The 22,930-nt window shown below is 34.0% G+C and overlaps 2 protein-coding genes across 2 annotated transcripts; one reads left to right on the top strand and one right to left on the bottom strand.

The window, feature by feature from the left end:
• The first annotated feature begins 1,186 nt into the window (after positions 1–1,186).
• On the top strand, positions 1,187–5,709 carry LOC142528819 (casein kinase 1-like protein 3). The gene is made up of 15 exons (XM_075634015.1): positions 1,187–1,399; positions 1,498–1,538; positions 2,065–2,134; positions 2,510–2,658; positions 2,756–2,851; positions 2,945–3,015; positions 3,387–3,448; positions 3,535–3,598; positions 3,704–3,788; positions 3,865–3,991; positions 4,178–4,254; positions 4,403–4,457; positions 4,867–5,003; positions 5,209–5,396; positions 5,554–5,709. The coding sequence occupies exons 1-14, from the start codon at positions 1,324–1,326 to the stop codon at positions 5,386–5,388; spliced, it is 1,290 nt and encodes a 429-aa protein (XP_075490130.1). The 5' UTR covers positions 1,187–1,323; the 3' UTR covers positions 5,389–5,396; positions 5,554–5,709.
• A 1,735-nt stretch (positions 5,710–7,444) lies between these two features.
• Positions 7,445–9,564, bottom strand: LOC142528812 (kirola-like). The gene is made up of 2 exons (XM_075634001.1): positions 9,297–9,564; positions 7,445–7,997 (listed from the first exon to the last, which is right to left on the bottom strand). The coding sequence occupies exons 1-2, from the start codon at positions 9,481–9,483 to the stop codon at positions 7,729–7,731; spliced, it is 456 nt and encodes a 151-aa protein (XP_075490116.1). The 5' UTR covers positions 9,484–9,564; the 3' UTR covers positions 7,445–7,728.
• Positions 9,565–22,930: the final 13,366 nt, after the last annotated feature.

The raw sequence follows: 22,930 nt of genomic DNA, 5'->3' as shown, positions 1-22,930 counted from the left end.
ATATCTCCGTGAAATTATATCATAAAAGATCCGCTCGTCGTTATAGCTTGTTTGGCAAGGTACAAGTTCAAATTCTATCGATTTATGACAATCTACCAACTCTTGAATTTTGTTTGTATTTTGAATTAAAAATTTATGATTATAAATCCGAGTTTAAAACTAAATGTCGTAGATTTTAAGGGATGTTATTTGAAAACTAGCGACTAAAATGAAATAAGACAGAAGATTTGATTATATGTATAGTAAATTAGGGATTAATTTGTATATTTAAAAAAGTTGTGAGCTGTTTGACCGAAATATTTAACCTCTTCCTGATTAGCACACACTATAGTGTGCCCATTGAGTAAAATAGACATAATGGTTTTTTTTTTTTTTTTAATTTTTCTAAAATGATAGAAAATCTGCGATCGTTATTTATAGGTATGCATTAATAACCGTTCAAACTAACGCAACAACCTGCAAATTACGCTAGTCAGATAAATTGAATTGAAAAAATCACACGCGACATTCTTGTCCGAACTATATTGTTAGGAAAAATCGATCTCATAACCATTGATCAAACGTTGCTATTCAGAGACAATGTTTATTAAATAATTTATAAGTAGAGGATGGTTGGATATATTTCTAGATAACTTAACGATAAAATCATATTTATTCCATCAATAATACTAATTTATGAATGGATAAATATATCTTCATTTTAATTAACATGTTTTTTTCATTATTTATAACGTTTAATTAACTTGATAAGATCTATCTAATATACTGGAGATCAATATTTATAATGTTTAATTAACATGATTTTTTTTCGTTTTAATTATAAAGATTATAGAGTGAAAGAAAAGTTATTACATGATCGAGAAATATGTTTGAGAAATCACCCAAAAAATTAATTGAGTAATTAATTTTAAATGAAAATTTTGTTTTTAATAGTTTTTGAATATTTAAAATTTTGGAAAAAATCTTTCAATAATAATCTTTAAAGTAAATTATTGCTGTAATTAAAAGCAAATACATGAAATTACGAAATCCACATTATTTCTCTCTCCTCCACGTTGGCATGCCATCCCAAATCCGCATGGCTGCCAGACTGATCGAATACCGACGCGAGTTGTACTGTACAACTGGTCAATGCATCGATTTCCTTTTTCTTTTTGATTTTTGAGATTAATAGGGGTAATAATATATATCACCTAACAAACAATAAACCCTTTTCGGTGTGTGGCTTCTGTTTTGTGTCCGGAAAAAATTCCTCGATTGCTCTTTGTAAACAGTAATTTCGAGAAGCTTGGATTCGGTTGATGAGAATTGAGATTGGATCTGATGGAGAGGATAATCGGAGGCAAATTCAAGCTCGGCCGTAAGATCGGTAGTGGATCCTTCGGTGAAATCTTTCTCGGTGAGGTTTCTTTTGAATTTGTGTATCATACTTCTCTTCGTCACTTTAGATTTACCTTTTTTTATATATTATTTTTCTGACTTTTTCCCCCTACGCAGCTACGCATATCGATAGTTTTGAGATCGTCGCTGTGAAAATCGTGAGTTCGGAAATTATTATTTTTTATTATTATTTTCGTCTTTAGCTCATGAAACTGATGGATTCTATTTCTGCATATTTGATGAGAGAGAATAGAATTGTAAAATTGCATGCAGCGGGAGTGGATCGCTTATTGTGTTTAATTGTTATTGTTTTCGTGAAATGGAAGTGGTAATTAGACTAAAGCTACTGTAATTCAGGTCCATTGCTATTTTGTTTACTTGTAAGTTGGTTTTAAGTGCTTCATCGATTGGGTTTCACATTTATTTGTTTTCAAGGAACATCGGATCAGGTTCCTCTATTCATTTGCTTCAAAAAATGACCACATTGCACATGAATTGATTGGTGATATTTTGTTAAATTGAGTATACGTGGGTTGTTAGAAATTTGGTTTATTTTATTTGAAGGGTCATGTTTCCAGAAATGGATAATTGGGTCTGTTTGTTTATTTGTTGAAGATAAGATTTTAAGCCAATTTAATTTTTGATGCTAATCAAAGTTTTTTTGCTATTTGTTTCTGTTTTCAGGAAAATAATAAAACCAAGCACCCTCAACTTCTTTATGAGGCCAAGTTATACAACATTCTTCAAGGAGGAAGTATGTACTATTGAATCCCAAGGGATTCGCTATGCAATTGGCACGTGTTTTTCAAATCCATGGGTTGTGTGAATGACAATAGATTGATGTTTGGTTCGTTCCAATTATTTTGATTTGATGTCTGAGACAAATGAAATATATCAGAAATTACTTTACCGATATGTTAATTAAGCTTTAGTGTATATATTCACTCGAGGATTCATCAATTTGTTTGCTTATCTGCAACAATCACAAAGTTGATAGTGTCTCCTTGAGATTTATTTTATGTCCTGAGGCATGATCTTACTTCCAGTAAACATGTTTGGTTAAGTCATACTGATTATCGAACTGTGTCTTCATTACGTGTCTCTAAAGCATTTCCATTTCTCTTTTTAGGCGGCATACCAGGTATAAAGTGGTCTGGTGTGGACGGGGATGACAATGTTCTTATCCTTGATTTGCTCGGTCCGAGCCTTGAGGATCTCTTTGTGTATTGCGGTCGGAAATTATCATTGAAGACCGTCTTGATGTTGGCTGATCAAATGGTAAGCTATAGATAAATGGTCTTTGTTATCTCCTTTTCTGTGGTAACAAATTGTTTCGGTGTTCTGATTTGGAATTTTTCCTTTTTTTTATCTATAGATAACTCGAATAGAATTTGTGCATTCTAAAGGGTTTTTACATCGAGATATTAAACCTGATAACTTTCTGATGGGTCTTGGTCGAAAAGCAAATCAGGTATGGCATTTTTATGTTAGCATTTCTTGTGATTTTTATAGCCTTTCACCTCGTATTTTTTTATGTTTCTTATTCCCTTGCCACTCTTTATAGGTTTATATTATTGATTTTGGTCTTGCTAAAAGATATCGAGATTCAACAACAAACCGGCACATTCCATACAGGTTACATTTTTCACTCTTTGAATTGTGAAGCCATTGGCAAAAATTTCTACATTTTTGTTAGTTTTTATATAAATTTTGCTCATGATGTAATTGATGTGGTTTGAGCTTGGGAGTTGAAGTCCTGAGAAACCACATGTTCTACCAATTAAGTAATTGGTTTGCCTGAGGTTGGCCACACCTCATTTGATATCTTGGTTCATTTTCAACACCCTTCATTTTTGTTGTTTGGGAAATTAAACTTATGATTTTTTTTCTCTCTTTGAATCATTTTCTGATTTGTTTCAGCGTTTTCATGCTATTACACTTGTGAGCGGCAGTCTATATCAGGTTTATTGATCTTCATTATTTTGTTTTAACTTTAAACTCTACAGGGAGAATAAGAATTTGACAGGAACCGCACGATATGCAAGTTGTAATACACATCTTGGGATTGGTAAAGCTAAACTTCCCTTTGTTTTATTTATTTCAATAAAAGAGTGACGTGATAGACTCTGAACTCCCGCTTTATTTATTATGTAGAGCAAAGCCGTCGCGATGATTTGGAGTCCCTTGGATATGTACTTCTGTATTTCTTGAGAGGAAGGTCTGCTTGTTCTTTTCTCCTTCACTATTTTGAATATGCTTTCCATTATTTAAGGATGTGATCATTACTTGTACAATTTTTGACCAACCTAGAATCTTCTTCTAGCCTTCCATGGCAGGGACTGAAAGCTGCAACGAAGAAGCAAAAATATGACAAAATATGTGAGAAAAAACTGTCAACTCCCATTGAGGTGGATACATTAATCTATAATTTTATTTCTGGTCTTTTTTTTCTGCATTTTGTTGCTCATCAATTATAACTTGAAGGTTTTGTGCAAGTCTCATCCTGTGGAATTTGCATCCTACTTCCATTATTGTCATTCGTTGACATTTGACCAACGGCCTGATTATGGATTTTTGAAACGCCTGTTTCGCGAACTGTTTACCCGTGAAGGTTAGGGCCAAGGCTTTATTCCAAGTTTACATAGATACCGTGCTTCATAAAAGTTTCACGTGGGTGATAAATCACACTCTTGGATATTGTAAATTGGTCGGAAAACTGAAGTTTGAAATTGATTTGTGGATCGTCCCCATATCTTTTATTGCTTGAAGTGTTGATTTGTTTCTTGTCATCTTGCAGGGTATGAATTTGATTATATATTTGACTGGACCATTCTGAAGTATCAGCAGGCACAAACAAGTAAGACCCAGCTGCAGGTATAACTTGTTTTCATTGTTATTTCATTTATTTTTTCTGATTCAACATGTTTCATAGCTTCTTGGAAAGATTACTATAAAAAATATTCATTTACTGTGTGAGTTGGTGTGCATAATATTCCAACACTGCTGCGATTGATTTTCACAGCCAATATCTGGTGAGGGTAGTCGAGCAGTTCCAATGGACATGGAAAAGCATCGAGGTTTGATTTTTTTGTCACATGGATTTGGTAGTTAAGTGATAACTTATGATTATATGTTGTTTAATATTAACGGTTCAATTGTTTGAAGGTGATTCCTGTGCATTGAAACACTCTATTTACTAGCTGGTGTAAAGATGAAGCTATTATTAATGTTATTTTTATTTTCAAGTAATGGAGTTATGCATTGGAATCTATATACTCTCTTAGTTAATTGTTGGAGCCTAATTTTTGTCATATGGTTTTCGGTGCTGCGAACATATATGAACAAGGTTGAAATTGAAATACAAGGCATGAAAAACAGACTAAGAATAAAGATAAATTTAATATTTTTATTATGCATGTAAGAAGGATAATTTCCAATTTTTTTGAGATGGCTAATTCTAGAATCTTTTGCATGTCGTTTTTGCAGACAATAATGCATTGTTTTCGGCTGAATTGGGTGATCGTATGAGGTCGAATAATGCTGCTACTAATCCTGGTGTTCACATGCAATTTAGATCTCCGGCGAATCGAAATCCTACCCATGGGATCCCTATGGATAGAAATGTACGCAACCTTTTTGGTTAGAGAAAGTGAAGCAAGCTAATCTCTTCTGCATTTTTATTTCTTTTTCTTTCTTTAAGAATAAATTGTTTGTTTTTGTGATAATGTGTTCATAACATTTGATTTGTGCTTTTTATTGTTTTAGGCAATTATATCTTGTTCTTCCTGTTTTAGTTAAACTGGAAAGATGATGTTCTTTCTTTTGTAGGTGCAAACCGGTGCACCACAGTTGACACCTACTTCATTCACTCCTGCTGTTTTGGCAAAAGGGAATGCCTCAAAACCAAATTTATCAACCGAAGCAAATGCTACTCAAGAAAATGGTGATAGCAGTGGTCCTTCAAGTAGTTGGATTTCTTCCCTACGCCGTATTTCTTCTTCCAAATGATTTATATGGTACTCATCCCCTCAAGCCTCTTTCTCCCTCAACCACCTGCCAATTCCACCTCTCTTTTTCTATCTGTAGCTTTTTTTTATTTCAGCACGCAATTTATGATGCATGTTCATGAAACCATTTTCTTTTGCTTAGATACTTCTTGTTTATGTTTTCCAGGTAAACTTGTTGTCAAAAGTACTGCACATATGCTATGCATTTCAGTTCATTCCCCAGCTTGTGTGAAATTGTTGAGGTTGTAATGAGTAATGGATGGGATGACCATTGTATAAAGACTTCATTTCCATTTCAATGGAATATGGTAATGTTCAATTACATAGGAGTTGGTGTGCCGTTAAAGTGAAATGCACTATTCTTTTATGGTGTGAAGCACATGTTAGATGTCTTAATTAAGATCATCAGTGAATGCTTTGGTATTTGCGCTTGCATATAGGTCAGGGTTCTGTTTCTCCTACATTGAAGCAACTGTTTAGTTGCTGTTTTGTTTTTTTTTGTTCAGTAAGAGGAATGAAATTTGAATCGGTGACAAATCATTTTGTCTCACTTGTCCATGTGGTGGCTGTTGAATTATTGTACATGTGTACGGCATTTTATTGCTATGATGTAACTTTGACACCTTTAGATTCTGATTCTGTGCACCCCCGGTGTTGTCATGAGAATGCCTGGTTAATCTGACTGGATTTGTTGGCGATGAAATATTTGTCAAATTTTGTGCCTTGTTCAGTTATTTCTCGTTTAGGGCAAAACCTCTTCCATTGACTGGTTCCTTTGTTTTTGTTTTTGTTTCTTGTCATAATTTGCTCGTGGGTCCTTTCCTGGTTCTCTCAAGCTTTTTACAGGCGTTTGGAATCTGAGTGCTCTTTTCCCTTTCTGCGATTGTCAAGGAGAAAATGCCTTTATCTTTGATCCCTCTCTCAGTCCTCTCCTTCTTTAGCGTCACATAGATCATAATTTCTCACCATGCTGAATTTAATTGTTCTCCTAACTTTTATTTTGCACCATCTGCTTGACACACTTAATTATGAATCTTTGTGTGTGTGTGTGTGTGTGTGTTGTTTCTTTCGCTTAATTTTGGGAGGTAACATATCCAGCATGTTATGATGGGCTGAATCCTCTGTAAATTATCCTATTTATGTTTGTGCATCATCTGGTTACTATCTGTCGGGATATTTTTGTTTGTTAAAGAAACTGTTTTTGGTGTCATTTATGTATCCTTCTAGCTTGCTAAACCAGACTGAATTATCTATGTTTCTTATATTTGGGTTCTTGCATGGTTTAATGTTACCGATGTTTTTTGCTCTTGTTGCTGCTAAATACCAATGTCACCAGCGCTTTATGCTGATTTTGATTGTATGAGCAGATAAATTTTTTGTGGCAATGTTTATCGCTATAGCAGATGCAAGTTGCAACCAATGCCAGATAAGTTTGAAGTTTTCTTTCTTTTCTTTTTTTTTTTTTAAATTTGTGATGAAAGAACATTTCATTAATCATCCAACAAAGTTATGTTTTACGAAGGGGCTGAGAATAAGTGGACAACAAATTTTTAAAAACAAAAGAGCCCCCAAATAAACCGTAGGAAGCAAGAACATGGGCTGCTTTATTTGTTGATTTTCGCAAGTTTAAAGTTTTCTATGATTGGGAGCAAACTACCGATAATTTTTTGATTATTCAACCTTCACATTTATTATCGAAATTGTGCAGTTCATCTATTTTATTCGTGCCTTGAAATGAGTGGGAGTTGTGATTGGCGAGCGTGTGTCTATATTTATATGATCGGAACTATTGCGGAGCACCGAATCTGTTAGGAAACGCAGAAAATATTCGACCGATTAAAAAACCGGCACGAATCGTTTGGGCAGGTTATTGGGCTTTATAAAAAAATCGAATGACCAGCCTAGTAGCCCGGTTCGTAGTATACTAAAACAGCCCAAGCCCAATCATGAATATCATTCTCTATTATTCAAGGAATTTGATAATCCCATTCCTCGAATTTGCTAAGCAACAAAACTATCAAATTCATTATCATAAAAGAAAATCTTAGAGAGACAAATTTTGAACACACAACATTGGAAGGACATTTATATAGGTTTTGAACTCAAAGTAACATAGTAGATGACTTCTCTTACAAACATTTAGACACATGTGTAGCTTGTTCACAATCTCTACCAAGCTATCACTTATTTGCAAACACATACATTGCCTTGATACACACCAATAATAAGTTGGTCTATACGACGACAACGAGAGGAACCGTTCTTATTTATACGAGCACATATGCGGCATATACAACTAGAAATTTTATTCTCGATGCAGCATAGATTAACATTCAACATACTATTTCCCAATGTGATGAGTCTCGATGTCTTTTGTGACGTCGATGAAGTAGGATAGCAACGAAATCGGATGCTCGACTTCATCGTGAAGCATCTCATACTCCAAAGTCCATGTTACCAATTCAATGTCACCTTTGTTTTCCACATGAACGGTTATGAGGAATGCCTTATATTTCTCCATCAAATCTCCTTCAAGCATCTTGAATTCCATCAACTTTTTCTTCTCGTCTATCTTTTGAATCACTTGTTTGGCTGTCCTTTCTTTCCCATCTATTTATTGCTCACAAATATAAAATATTCAAACTCGAACAAATTAGGATAAAGTCAAATTTTAGTCCATGATATTGCAACCAAATATATATTAAAATAATATGATGTAATTTATAATATAATATTGTACTGTCAGTCTTCCACATGTCCATATAATTGCGAGCTGTATTGAAGCGGACAATCCGAAGATATGCGCCCGAGGCATTCATTATGCAATTGTCTAAACTTAGATCTCCACATTTTGAATTTTGTTTTTTGTTTTTGGTTCAAACCTCTATTTTTAGGGAAAAAAACAAATTTGATTGCATCTGAAATTAAATCCCATCGAATTTTTGGTGAAAAGGCTGTATTGTAATTCTTTTTTCGTCCCTAAACTTGGATATCCATCAAGGCCCTGAGTAAAGGAAAAAAGAGCTAATTATAACTATTACGTGGTCTCGAATTTTTATATGCCCATTACTTTTTAACAGATTCATGTATACTTTAGGATTAATCTTGGAAATTGGGGTGAATCATTAAAATCAATTGGGCTGAAACATATTTCAAGAAAAGTTATATTCATAAAATTTAATTTTTTTGTGTTGAATAATCTATTTGAGATTAATAAAATACGTCTACTGTAGTAAGCTACACTTCGTTAAATACTCACTCAACATGTTGATAATTTTTGCATTAACTGAATAATAAAATCCATTATCTGTGTAAAAAAATTAAATCGAAATCCTATAACATCTATATATAAAAAAAAAAAATTGGATTTTGATTTAAAAAAAAATGTTACATAAGTAGTTATCATGAGTTTTACAGAAAAGATGGGAGTTTTTCTTGTGCTAATTTTCTATAATAGTTTATCATCATCATCACAATTGATTTTTTCCATTATTCGGACAACTTTTAAGTTTGAATCTCCTCTATGATATTTCAAGCTCTTGGATTTGGATAACACCAATCCGATGAATCTATGTTATACCAAAAATGTTATTCTCGATGTTTTTTAATACAAAATCATTAACTGATTCAGTCTCTTTCATTCCTTCCGAAATGAGAGAATTAGTGAAATCTTATTGATGACAGCGTTCTCTATACTTTCAAAAAAAGCATGATTATAGTTATCATTTGTATCAAAACATATAATATGTAACACTCCCGATATAACATAATCCGAATCATATCCATGCGTATCTACATGCTTAAATTCACACACACGCGCGCACAAAATTAACATGCAACAAATTAAAGTATATAAAGAGAAGCTAGTAAATAAATGTCCTTTAATTTGAGGAAATATTTTAGTCTCACCATGAGTATACCTCCAGCAGATGATGGAACCAACCTTTCCAAATTCACCCTCATGCAGATCACAGCCCTGCACTTTGTCGGGGCTAGCGGCGGAAATGTGCTGCGGCTTTTTCTTGAAAAGGTCATGAAACAAATCTCCACCGGCCTTGAATTCCGTCGCAGCAATCAGCATACCTATCAAACCCATCGCTATTCTTAGGGATACAATGCAAACTTAAGGCTACTAACAAGTTTTGGTTGAAAGTTACAGCAGGCAGCTTCTGCCTTTGCCCTCATTATATAGAACAGAAAATAAGATGACGACGGGCTAGTTGCCTAGTTGCATCTAATCCTCTTTTCAATTAATAACTCTATTTTATTGCAACAAATAGAATAATTTTACGCCAAATTCAGAATTATCTTAACTCATTGAAATTATCTTGCCTTTTTATTTACAACAAATAATCTATTTCAAGAATTTATCAAAATATGCATATATTAAATTTAATCTTGAATAATTTAAATAAATAATTTTGGTGCAATATTACAAAACAAGTTTTGATAACATATTATTATATAATTAAATTACTTATTCAATTAACAAACTCTAGATCTTGCTAAAATATTCTCATACACTATTTTCAACTCTTGAAAATATTTAATATAATTAACCAACAATTATTTAAATAATAAATTAATTCTAGAATTTCTTAGAAGATTACATGTGTGTTTTGATCGACGATCAGACAATGTAGATGTGACGAAGGTACAAAACTCGTTAATATAATGAAAAATGAAAATTTCGAAGGTCAAAATTTTCTACTGTTCAATTTTGGCAGTTATTTATTATGGAACTCATTCACTAAATTAAATAGTTGCATTATCCTAACAAAATTAGCAGTCAAGCTAACTTCCACAACTTTCAAATAGGAAATACACTTATAAACTCCTTTATAAGCTATATACCTTGAATTCGATTACCTCAACGGGGAACACAATTTTATGTGATTCAGGTCAATATTTTTCTTTATTCGGGCTTATGCTAATGAGACCATTATTTTCAACAACTTTTTGATCAAGAACGTCGGAACTCAAGTATGATTGCACGTGTTGGATCATGATAAGACATTTAGTAGCATCGCCCCATGATTCCCTATGTATCACTGATAGTGCGTGCAAGAACCAATATATTATGGTTAGTGTATAGTACAACCCCTTCAACATATATATCCATATCGAGTCTGTAACCGCTAGAATATCGAGAAATGCAAATGATTTCGATAACAATGTGATATATCTATGTGTAATCATAGTAGCATTGTATGTGCAAGTATGGAAATACATTTCCATAGTGTACATGTCTTACTCTGGCTAAAGATTCATTGTACTATTAACTCATCAGATCACATATGATAGCCACACGTGTCGGTGAATCCCCGACTACAATGTCTCGGCTCCTACGTATGTCAAAATTACACTCGACCTCACCACCCGATGACCCTCATGAAGTCAATAAACGAATCAAAATCAATGCTAGTAAGTAGAGCATTCATGTTGTCTCGGGTCAAATGATTAATGATGTACAACCATAAACAATGACTAATCTACTTGATATATAATAATCAATTGAAAAGTTCGAGGGAGAGTTGTTCAGTTCCTCATCCAATGAACACTCGTATATATGAATGAATATCTCCATGCCATTACCATTGAAACATGATGTTTACATCCCAGATGTTAGTCTCGAGTTCAAGCGGTGGTCTTTATCTTTGTTATAGGTGGCTGAATCGAATAGAAACAAATTTCGAAAATATAGCACACTTCTTAATGAATTTCATGATCTAAGTGAATTGTGGACCTCGTGGTATTTTTAGTATATTCAAGAACCTTACCTATGGAGCTTGTATATGTATACATATAAAGTAAATGTCATAATTAGATAAAATCGTAAAATATTAGTAAATAAAGATTGTTTTTACATATCACTTAGTCTAACAATCTCTCATTGTCCTATAGGCAATTACATATAGATCTCAAACTAATTGTTTCATGATACTTCTCAAACAATGTTTCTGACTAGGGTTTCATAAGTAGATCAACAATTTATCTGCATAGACGACTTTTTATACTGATATGTCACCACTTTTCACAGTCTCCTGAATGATGTGGAACTTCTTTAGTAAATGCTTGGGTCGTTGATGATACATCGGCTTCTTTGCTTGCACAACGACACCAGTGATGTTGCTATACACCGCAGGTAGATCAAATTTGTTAGGAACGACATCAAACTCTTGAACGAAATTCATCATCCGAATAGCCTCTTTCGTTGCAGCCATGTATTTGACCTCAGTGGTTGAATATGTTGTGTTGTCTTGTTTAAAACTTTTCCAAGAGACACCACCACCATTGAGCATAAATACAAATCCTGATATTGATTTAAAATCATCCATATCTGATTGGAAGCAAGAGTCAGTGTAGCCTTCCAATTTTAATTCTCTACCCCATAGATCATGAACAAATTCTTAGTCATTTTCAAGTAGGTAAGAATATCCTTTACGACTTTCTAATGCAATGGATCGGAGTTCGACTGATATATTCTTGCAACACTCAGTGCAAATGCTATATCAGGTAGAATAGATATAAGAGGATACGTAATACTGCCAATGCCAAACGCATATGAAATGCTTGCCATGATTTCTATCTCCTCATCAGTATTATAATATATAGACTTGGATTGTAACGTACCGTACTTTTTACCTCTTAAAATTTGCGGAAAAATTAAAAATTTTCTTTAATAAAAGGACGAACATTCACAATTCGATAAAATAAAATGTTCATCCCCAAATATTGTTGCAACAAAGATCCCAAAGTAAAATTTGTCAAAGATATTTGCTTAAAATATCATAACCCATAACATAAATCAGAGTACTTTTAAACATTTCATAAAACTTAAAACTTGGCGGTCCTCGGGTTTAGCCTCCTGCTCAGTCCAAGCCAGCTCATTGGTCCCTACCCCTAGTCTCCTCGAAAACATCTTCACCTGCATCGATCAAGTCTAGTGAGTCTAAAGATTCAACACGTATAAACTAGAAGTAACAAGTAATACGTAATAGAAATCACAAGCAACTTTAAAATAGGAAGTACATACTGAAACTTGAACTTGCATATCAAAAGCTTGAACATACGTACATACATACATAGACGTGCCATTGTCATAAAACTTTTCTTAAACATGCTTGCATACTTGAACATCCTTGAACATACATAACTTCATCATTTTACGTAGAGGCATGTTTCAAAGCAAGTGACCCATACATAAATACGTCTGATCAGACTAAACCACATTACTGGGCTGACAGGGACGAATCCACTGCCACATACATGAGATCCCCGTTCATGCTTTAACGGGTGGATTGGTCCCCGTTCATGCTTTAACGCTTTCCAATCCTGATGTAAACCCGTTCATGCTTTAACGGGGTGGAGAGGTACTCGGCCACGTTCACCGACTTCCAAACCCATTCATAATTTGGTTACAAGACATTTAGCATACCTCAAAAACATGAAAATATTTTCCTTTGCACGTCGAACATAATTACTTGGATTTGAGGGATTCGTTGGATCTCGCTTGGGGCCATTGCTGCAACATACTAACATGAGTTCGAATACTTAACTTGCATAACTTAGACTTACTGTCATGCTCTCACCCAAAAATGACAAATTTCCTTAAGACGTTCTAAATCTCTCGGGACTTGATCTCGTTTAATCATCGTGCTAAACCATGACATCAACCCCCGAAACAACTCCTAAAATGATGTGTGAACAATTCCAATAAATGTAGAAGACATGAGCATAAAATAGTGGTTTAAAAGTCATGTTCAAGTGCCTAGGCGCTAGGCTTACTGCGCTGCGGCGCTGCCTAGCGCCGCGACACTAGAGGGCCGCAAGTCTAGCGCTGCGGCGCCACAAAGGCAGCGGCTCGGTGCTAGACTTGCGCAGGTCGGGCGCTGCGGCGCTCCCTAGTGAGCGCTGCGGCGCTAATCCTGCACACTAACAACCGAAAATAACCCATTTTTGATGCAATTTGAAAACTCATGCTCCAACGACTCAACCGATGCAACGAGACTCATCTTATGACTCTAATGCAGCGATTCAAACCTCACACAATGCCCAGGAGTAGGGATACACCACAAACAACGCAACACAACCCGTGAATATGACATATTGACAAAAAACGATTCATACGACTTCTATTGCACTCAAGTGTCCCTCGACACAAACCGACACATCAGAAACAATTCCCACATCATCCTCAACCTGTCTAAATGCAGCACCGATCACCCGTCGATCCCCAACGAAACCTGCAACTCAAAAATTTCCAGAATGCATCGATAACAAAATTTTCAGAAAATGTAGTTTGAGCAGTCCCACGAAAAACACCATAAATCACTCAATTTTTATCCAAATATTTTGAATTTCATATCAAATCGAAGGTATGAAAAATTTCTACGATTTTCATGTTGAAAGTTTTCTCAAAATCACGACCGAAAAATCCCAGAATTTCAAAATACAGTGAAGAACTAAATTCCATATCTAAAACATTTAAAAAAAGTTGATTCGACAAGTTCATGCTCAAACTTCCACATAACATACACATGTTTTTCATACAATAAACATAAAAATCATACTATGACAAGATCGATGCAGAAACGAAAGAATATATGTGCATTTTGATAATTAAAAGTACCTGAAACGACGATATCGACGCGGAGAAAGATGCGAGGTTGATCCGGGACGAACGTGGAACGATTCTCTTGCAATAAAAATCACCGAAATCTTGCTGGAATTTCAAAGGGAGGGGGCGGCTGCTCTCAAGGCCAAGAACCCTAGGTTTTGCTCTTTTAAAAATAAAAATCTGAATGTGTGTGTGTGTTTTACGATTTCTAATGTGTGTTTTAGTGGGTGTGTGCGTGTGTTTAATAAAATTAGAAGAGGTAATTAGTGAGTTAATTGGCTAATTAAAAACACTAGAAACAAATAAACCCACTACATAAAATATTAATACCTCACTAAAATACTAGCATCAATAGATTTAAAATAAAGCACACAAGAGATTACTTTAAAAGTTTTAAAATCTTAAAATTACTAAATAATTCAATTAGACTTTAAAAATGCTAAAAACTTATAAATAGTTAAAAAAAATGCCCCAATCCTAACTTAAAATAAATTACCACGTTTTAAAATTACCAAAAATCGTCCCCGGTCTCTTCTCCTCGATCCCGCATTGAATATTCGCCTGAAACATGAAACTCGAGAAAATATTTTAACGTGCATCACATAAACATGAATAATTTAAAATAATGCAATTTAAATAAATCATGCCTGGCTAAAACTCATTTTTAAATTAAAATAAATGATTTAACAAATAAATAAATGCATGGATTTTACGTGTACTGATTTTGGGCTCTACATGGATAGAGTCACACCATGACACATTGATAGACATCCTCTCTTAGAATCCTCCATAGAGAATCTCCTTAGTATATAAGTGGCTTGGGTGAGCCCTATCATTCTCTTTGATTTATCTCTAAAGATCTGTATTCCTAATATACATGATTCTTCACCCATGTCCTTCATGGATAATGTATTTGCTAATAATATTTTAGTTAATTGCAACAATCATACACCATTCTCAACGAATAGTATGTCATCAACATAAATTATTACGAATAACACTACACTCTCACAAACCTTTTTGTACCCTTAAGATTCTTGACAAAATCAAAATATATGATAATGCTATCGAATCTGATGTTCCAACTCCTTGATGCATGTTGGAGTCCATAAATATATATATTGCTCACTTCTTGCTACCTTGTGTAGTAGCAGTAGCTGACCGTACGAGCAAGGCTGTGAGAACAGCTCCGCCCATGCAAAAAAAATATTTTTTTGGTTCAAAATCTGCATTGCCCGTGCATATTGATGTGAGGGAAGGAAAATGTAGATAATCTCAAGTAGATTTTCTTATGTTTTTGTGCTATCATAATTTTGATAAAATATATTTATTATCTCTTAATGACTCAATCCAAATCTTATTAAAACTTTTCTAGAATCATTTTTCATCTAGGACTAGGTAAATTCTGTGGGGTCCTTAACTCCTAATCGTTATTAATATGCAAGTTGATTAGGATTAATTAATTACAGCGAAAAACGAGTGAAAATTTTTCTTTACAATGAGCCCTAAATGTGACAACTTTAATTATGATACTAAAAATAGTATATAATAAAGTCTTATATAAACATATCACATCATAAAATATGTCCACACATAATCAAAATCAACTACATACAACAACTCATATCCTCGGGACATGCCCCGATATATAGATACATATATAAACTGGGATAGATCACTCAACCTCAGCTCAGATGTGACTCCCTCCAGAAGTACCCTCTCCGATCTCCTGATAACCTGGCGTACCTGTCATTGTCCACACACAAAGACAACAACAGCCCCCCTTGGGGGTGAGCACAAGCTCCGTATGGAACAACCATAATATATACAACATGTATCTACACAATGATATATGATATGCAATTTATGCATGTCGTGGTCATATTAGATCAAATGCTCATCCACTGAGCATGTATCTGAATCAATCGAATCGCTATCAAATCAATGCTGGAGCTGGCACACCGACCTCAATCAAGTATAAGGAATGATCGTATGATAGCGTCGTCAAAGCGCCATCAAATCCCAAATCTTAATCAATCAATTACAGGGACCACGAATGAATATGCTTTTAAGGGCCACGTAATGCCAAACATAGCATCGTGCTCACAAACCCCAGAATCAAATCCAATGATATAAAGGTATCCAATGATCATAGCTCAACGTGCATGTCATGTATCGATGTATGAATAAAATGATGCGTGTTAACAAATATTTATTTTATACATCGATATATCAATCATGAATGTCATGTATGCCACATCAACTCAACAAGTAAGACATATAGACACATATTCTCAGTGAAATCAATCAAACATACATTATATGACATATATACCTGTCATATGTTACTCGGTCGCAACATACCTCTATTCTTCGTCTCCAGTCAATGTAGCTTTAAGATTTCAGTATAGAAAACCGCTTTACATCATCAAAATATTCATTCCAATCAATGAATTCATTTAAAATCAACAATTCAAGTTCCAAAAAACTTTTGAAAATTTGAAAATTCATATCAAATTGAAATCATAACATAATTCAATTCCGACTTTGAAAAGTAATTTCTTATCGGTGATTCTATCGCATATATTGAAATCAACTTCAAATACATGCTATTTCAGCGATTCAAGAAATAAAAGTTCTGAATCGAGAAGAAACGTACCTCAAAAGAACGCTCTCGACGCGAGAATTGTGAATATATAGTTTGTTTCACGTTTGACAAAGTTTCGAAGTAAATTCGTAGGCGTAAACTTGAATTTCTTGTTTTTCTCCCTCGAAACTTCAAAAGTTGCGGTGAAAGTCATTCTTATCACCATTAAATATTGGTGTGCGCGCTAAGGCGCAAGAGAAATGGCGCCCTAGCGCGTCGAGCTCTACCCAGAGCGATTTTATCGTGCCGTGCTGGGGTGGTCATGAAGTAGCATTATAGCGCGCCAGGCTCTGACCAAAATGTGCTTTAATGCCGCGCAGTGGCGGAAATGAAGCGGCGCCCTAGCGCGCCGGGTTCTGTCCACAAGCCTTGATAATACCGCGCTGGGGCGAACAGGAAGTAGCGCCCTAGCGCGCCATGTTCTGTCCGGAACGCTAGGTTTTGAATTAGCAAACGTGGTCAACATGAAAGTTGTAAATCTATGTCTTGGATTCCATTTGTCACTAACCTCACTCAATTTGGATATTGGACTCGAAAGTTATGCTCGTTCTCTCAAAATGTGTCAAAGCAGGAACTTCATTGCACCCGATACACTTCGAAATGATTTTGCCCCTACTTCCAAATGGATTTGGACAAAATTCAAAACATGAAAGTTTTAGTACTATGTATTATAGTTTTCTAATGATGTTGGTTTCATTTCATTCAGAATAACACACTCATATGATTATGCTAAAAACCATAACATATGTCACTTATATGCTTCATGCACTTAATAATATAATAATGTCATAAATTATCGATAATCAACATATGATTTACGATAGTACAATACGAGGTCCTTACATTGGGGTGAAGGTCTTTAGGCGAAATCTCACATCGCCAAACAACGGGAGAGATGTTGTGCATTTAAATGGGCGTGTAGCAACCTTTTGTGACATGTTTTAAAGTCGTGAGGCCTTGGGCCAAAATGTACAATATCATAAGTGAACTAGGCCGTGACATTTTGTATCAGAGCGACTCCGCGTGGGTTTAGGATGGTGGGGCAAACTTCAGCGAGGACGCTGAGTCTCGAAAGGGGGTGAAGGATCTTTAGGCGAAATCCCACATCGTCAAACAACGGGAGAGATGCTGAACATTTAAATGGGCGTGTAGCAACCCCTTGTGACGCGTTTTAAAGCCGTGAGGCCTCGGACCAAAGCGGACAATATCAGAAGTGGGCTGGGCCGTGACAAATTCCCATTGTCAAAAATCCTATATCGTGTTTTAAACTTTTGATAACACATTATATAATTAAAAAAACTAGTATTCAATTAACGTATTCTAGGTATTTCCAACTTTTGAAAATACTTAATATAATTAAATAATAGTTATTTAAATAAATAATTAATTTTAGATTCCCCTAAAATATTCTATTGGTCTTTTGAATATTGAAAAATCTATTAATCAATTTTTTACTAGAAATTCATATTTACTAATTAAACATTTTAGGATTGTGGATTCATTATATTCACAATCGACGATCAAACAGTTCTTATGTGACGATGATATAAAACTTGTTAATATAATGAAAAATGAAAATTTCGAAGGCCAAAATTTTGCAATATTAAATTTTGGCAGTTAGTTATTATGGAACTCATTCACTAAATTAGACAGTTGCATTTTACTCACAAAACTAGCAGTCAAGCTATCTTACACAACTACCAAATATAGAATATATTTTTAAACTCCTTTAAAATAATATATTTGATCTCGATCAAACTTACAGTCGCTAAATTCAACTATTTGAATTCGACTATCTCAACGAGAACCCAAAATTCAATATATTTTTTTACTCTCAATGGTTCAGGGATACAGCTAGCCATGAGTTAACAAATTCATGTGATTCACAACAAAATTTATCTTTATTCAGGCTTACCCTAATAAGGCTCATTCTTTTCTTCAACTCTTTGATCATGAACTTCAGAACTTACTGCACCCATCGAAACTACACTCAACCTCGCCATCCGATAACCCTCAAGAAGTATGTAAATGAATCAAAGTACAATGCTAGTACATAGAGCCTCCATATTTTCCCGACTCAAAGGACTAACGTTGTACAATAATAAACACATACTAATCTACTCGATAAGTGGTAAGCACTTGAAAAGTCCGAGGGAGGACTGTCCAGTGCCTCATCCAATGAGCAATCATATGTATGAATGAATATCTTCATGCTCTTACCAATGAAACATGTTGTTTATATAACAGATATTAGTCTCAAGCTCGACCGACCTTTATCTTTGTTTTAGACGAATTAATCGACTAAAAATGAATTTTGAATATACAATACACTTCTTAATAAATTTCATGATCCACGTAACTTTTGGACCCCATGATATATATAGTACAATCAAGTACTTTATCTATGCAGCTTGCATGTATATACATATAAAATAAATAGCATAATCTGATAAAATCATAAAATATCATTAAAATAAAGGTTATTTTTACTCGAAAATCAATATAATTCAAATTAAAAGTCAGTCCAACGAACATCAATTCTTACACTTATTGATCAGTGGTCGAGTGCAGACTTCGAATTGGTGGTATTCATTAATTATGAGTCCCAGTAGCTGGTGGATGCATGTCATGTGTTTCATATTTCACTTTCGTGCGCGGAAGCATTAATTGACGTACACAACACGATTTGGTGTTTTCTTAGGGCACCCGCAACACCCACCACCTCATCAAAAATCGTGGGGTCCACATGCCACATACACATTACATTAACATATATATTCTCCCACATTCATTTTAACATTCACACTCATTATTTGTAGGTCCCGCTGTCCACTCATTCATCTTATTCTTATTTTACATTAAATAAATTCAATTTCAAATTTTTTAAGAAAGTTAAATTATTATTTTATATTAATAATAATTTTTTATATATATATATAACAACGTTTAGCGACGGTTTGCGACAGTTTTGAAGCAAATAGCGACGGTTTTTTCAAAGCCGTCGCTAAATGTCCAATTTTCATAAATAATTCAAAATACGTGGGGCCCGCATGTCAGCAAATCGACGACGGTTTCTTTAAAGCCGTCGCTAATAGCGATGGTTTCTATAAAGCCGTCGTTAAGTGTGCAATTTTTTAAGAAAAATAAACTGACACATGGGCGTTCATCTGTATGAACGTCCCACACCCTCTCTCATGTGAATGGACGTTATATAACGCCTCACTCACATTAACATTTTTTTAATACCCAATATGAGTGCCCTCAGGTGAAGAACCTTTGTCCAATGGTGTCCTAGTACAAATGTGCATCGTCAACCCATTCGATCCAAAATGTTGACTATCTATATGTGATTAGACACATAAAAAAAGCTGGCACTGTAGTCTTCTCGCAAGCCATCATTAGGTTTGACGGCCTGATCAGAGATGGGGATGATAATCATCATTAAAGAAGAGAATAAGGCACCGTTTTTGGCGGATTGAGAAATTGCTAATTTATCACAATTATTTTATATGGTGAGACGGATCAATTGTCAACCTGACAGTTCATAAGTTTGAAATCACTTTACTTCGATTTATCCTCAGGTGTTCTATATCTTTAACGCAATAAATTAGTTAAGTATATTTATTTTGGGAATTTATTTTATTATATAATCACTTATTGAATTGCAATTATTCATTATTTGGTTGTTTGTGAAACATATTTCGTATTAAGCACTGAAAACTTTGCTATTGTATATTGTTACTCTAATTTTCAGGCGATTTATTTAAAATCCATAATTATTATTTTCTTTTTACTTTCTCTTGCACTTGTTTCTAAAATTATCATGTTGTCGGAGCAAATTTGGTCTCTATTCTGGCACATAAATCGATGCAAATTTATATACAAACATCACTTGTTTCGGGCCAAATACTTACGATAAACTTGTCGATTATCGCAATTCCCGGCCTTCGCTGCGCTGTAATCAAAGTTATTACACGTAAGTTGTGACTGGTAGAGTTGGATCAAGCACGTGTCTGAATAGCGGCATGAAGTAGGTTCTAAATTGAATTTGATATTTTAATTCCCAATTGCAGCCAAACAACATATTCCAAACATTTGAAAAATATGATTTACAATATTGGGTTAGAATTGGTATCAGTGATTCAGTATTAATTTATGAATAATAAAATGATAAAATGAAAATAATTCAGTAATTCAAACGTCATGTTTCAAGCATTATTGTAAATCATACGTCATGTTTCGAGCATTATTGTAAAATGAAAAATAATTCAGTAATTTAAATGTCATGTTATGTATCTGAATTGGTGGAGTAGGTGAACGTTTGTTTAATAGTCAATGGTTTGATTCACTTACCAACCAACACCTTCTAAGACAATTTATCACTCACGTCATGTACATTATTGTTTATCAGAGTAATAACAATAACGTGGTTTGTGGAATATTAAGTTAATCGAGATATTTATCCGGTGCGTACCGAAAAGTCCCCACGACAAATTCATAAGTTTAAAAAAACAATGATATATAATTAATTAATGTATAATTATTTACACCAAACAGTGATACTATTGCTTATATTTTATTTGGTGATTTTACATTATTTAGCCTTGGACTTGGTATGAGTAGAAAGAGTAGGTCTCTTGTGAGACGGTCTCACGAATATTTATCTGTGAGACGGGTCAACCCGACCGATATTAACAATAAAAAGTAATACTCTTAGCATAAAAAGTAATATTTTTTCATTGATGACCCAAATAAGATATCCGTCTCACAAAATACGACTCGTGAGACCGTCTCACACAAGTTTTTGTCGAGTCGAAAACAAACAAATTCGAGGATTTTACAATATTTGGAATGCCTATTTTGGCGACCAGCAGGCAAGAAGCTAGATTAGTAAACGCTTCATTATTTTAATTCCATTTCCTTTAAAAAAAATCTGCAAGATTCATTATTTAAATTATAGTCATTTTCAAATATGTACATAATTGTTGCATAAGATCTTGAAATTAATTTTAAGTGAGATCATACGCAATCATATAATAAATAATAAAATATTACATATTATTTTGGTATGACGCATCAAATGAATAAATACTCGGATAATTTTGCCCCACGGTATTTAATCATCTGATGCATACACGATCCTTGTCTCTACAATAATTGACGAGCCGAGAATGAAGTTGAAGATATTTTTATTTAATACACAACATTAATGCACTAGGTTTTTTTTTTTTTTTTTACCATTAATGGGTTTCGAGATAATAAGTTTATAGACTTTTATTCGTGAGACGCATCAACTATGTTTATATTTACATTAATAAATAATTTTTTTGTTATAAAAAATAATAATTTTTCATGATTGACCGAAATACGTTATTCATCTCACATTATGTCATGGTTTTACTCGATAGCCCATCCTCACATAAAACCGTATTTAAAAATCTAAAAATCTAATATATATATATATATAGTCTAATTAAGACTCATTAGGTGATATTGTTGGCGGGTGGAAGGTCATCTCACATTGGGAAAACAATACTACTCTATTCAACTCATGTACCATTTTGTGTGAAAGGTTAGTAGTTATTTCCGGTCAACTTGTACAAATCCACAAGGGACAAGAGAGAATTACACATCGCCCGAGCCCGAACTCGAGCCTGAGCCATGTGCCGGTGGCTCATACCCAAAACTTGTAATTGGCGCATTGAGGCACATTTGACACTTCTTGTAAATATAGTCGTGCGGTCTTTAATTCCACTCGGTATATTAACAGTCTGGATCATTAATGATTGAATACAAATGATGGATAAGTAGAGCTCGAAACTTGAAAGTTATTCTGTGATGCTCGAAGATTTTTTTTTATTATATATTAATATCATAAATTTTGATCGTGTGATGTTTGTTTCGTGAAATATTTGAATTTTAAAACATTTGTTTTTTCATGGAGTAATTAATAGTTTATATAATTAGACTCTTAAATTTAAAAATTTAATTCAAGAAATATAGTTATCATATATATGCAAAATTTTATTATTATGTATTTAAATTAAAATAATAAAGTGACAACTTAACCTAACTTGTAATGACCAAAACCCTTATTTTTAATGAAGTATTAATTAAAAGATGATTAAATGGTTGTTAATTAAGAAGTATTATTAAGGAAATTGATAAATCAAGATCAACCTATTGAGATCCAACGAATTTAAAATGGACAACCCAATCTATTTCAAGTCATTATCCCGAGAAATCCAACTAGACGAATGAGATTCTGACACGTGT

This window comes from Primulina tabacum, chromosome 2, assembly GCF_025594145.1.
Source record: "Primulina tabacum isolate GXHZ01 chromosome 2, ASM2559414v2, whole genome shotgun sequence".
In the NCBI taxonomy this organism is placed as follows: Eukaryota; Viridiplantae; Streptophyta; class Magnoliopsida; order Lamiales; family Gesneriaceae; genus Primulina; species Primulina tabacum.
The sequence above is the reverse complement of the archived record's forward strand: the minus strand, read 5'-3'. Positions and strand labels throughout refer to the sequence as shown.

Coding starts and splice junctions, on each gene's coding strand:
- LOC142528819 (XM_075634015.1), top strand. CDS start 1,324: ATGGAGAGGATAATCGGAGGCAAATTCAAGCTCGGCCGTAAGATCGGT. Junction 2,852..2,944: donor TTGGTCGAAAAGCAAATCAG/GTATGGCATTTT, acceptor CACTCTTTATAG/GTTTATATTATTGATTTTGG. Junction 5,004..5,208: donor GGATCCCTATGGATAGAAAT/GTACGCAACCTT, acceptor TTTCTTTTGTAG/GTGCAAACCGGTGCACCACA.
- LOC142528812 (XM_075634001.1), bottom strand. CDS start 9,483: ATGGGTTTGATAGGTATGCTGATTGCTGCGACGGAATTCAAGGCCGGT. Junction 7,998..9,296: donor CTGCTGGAGGTATACTCATG/GTGAGACTAAAA, acceptor AGCAATAAATAG/ATGGGAAAGAAAGGACAGCC.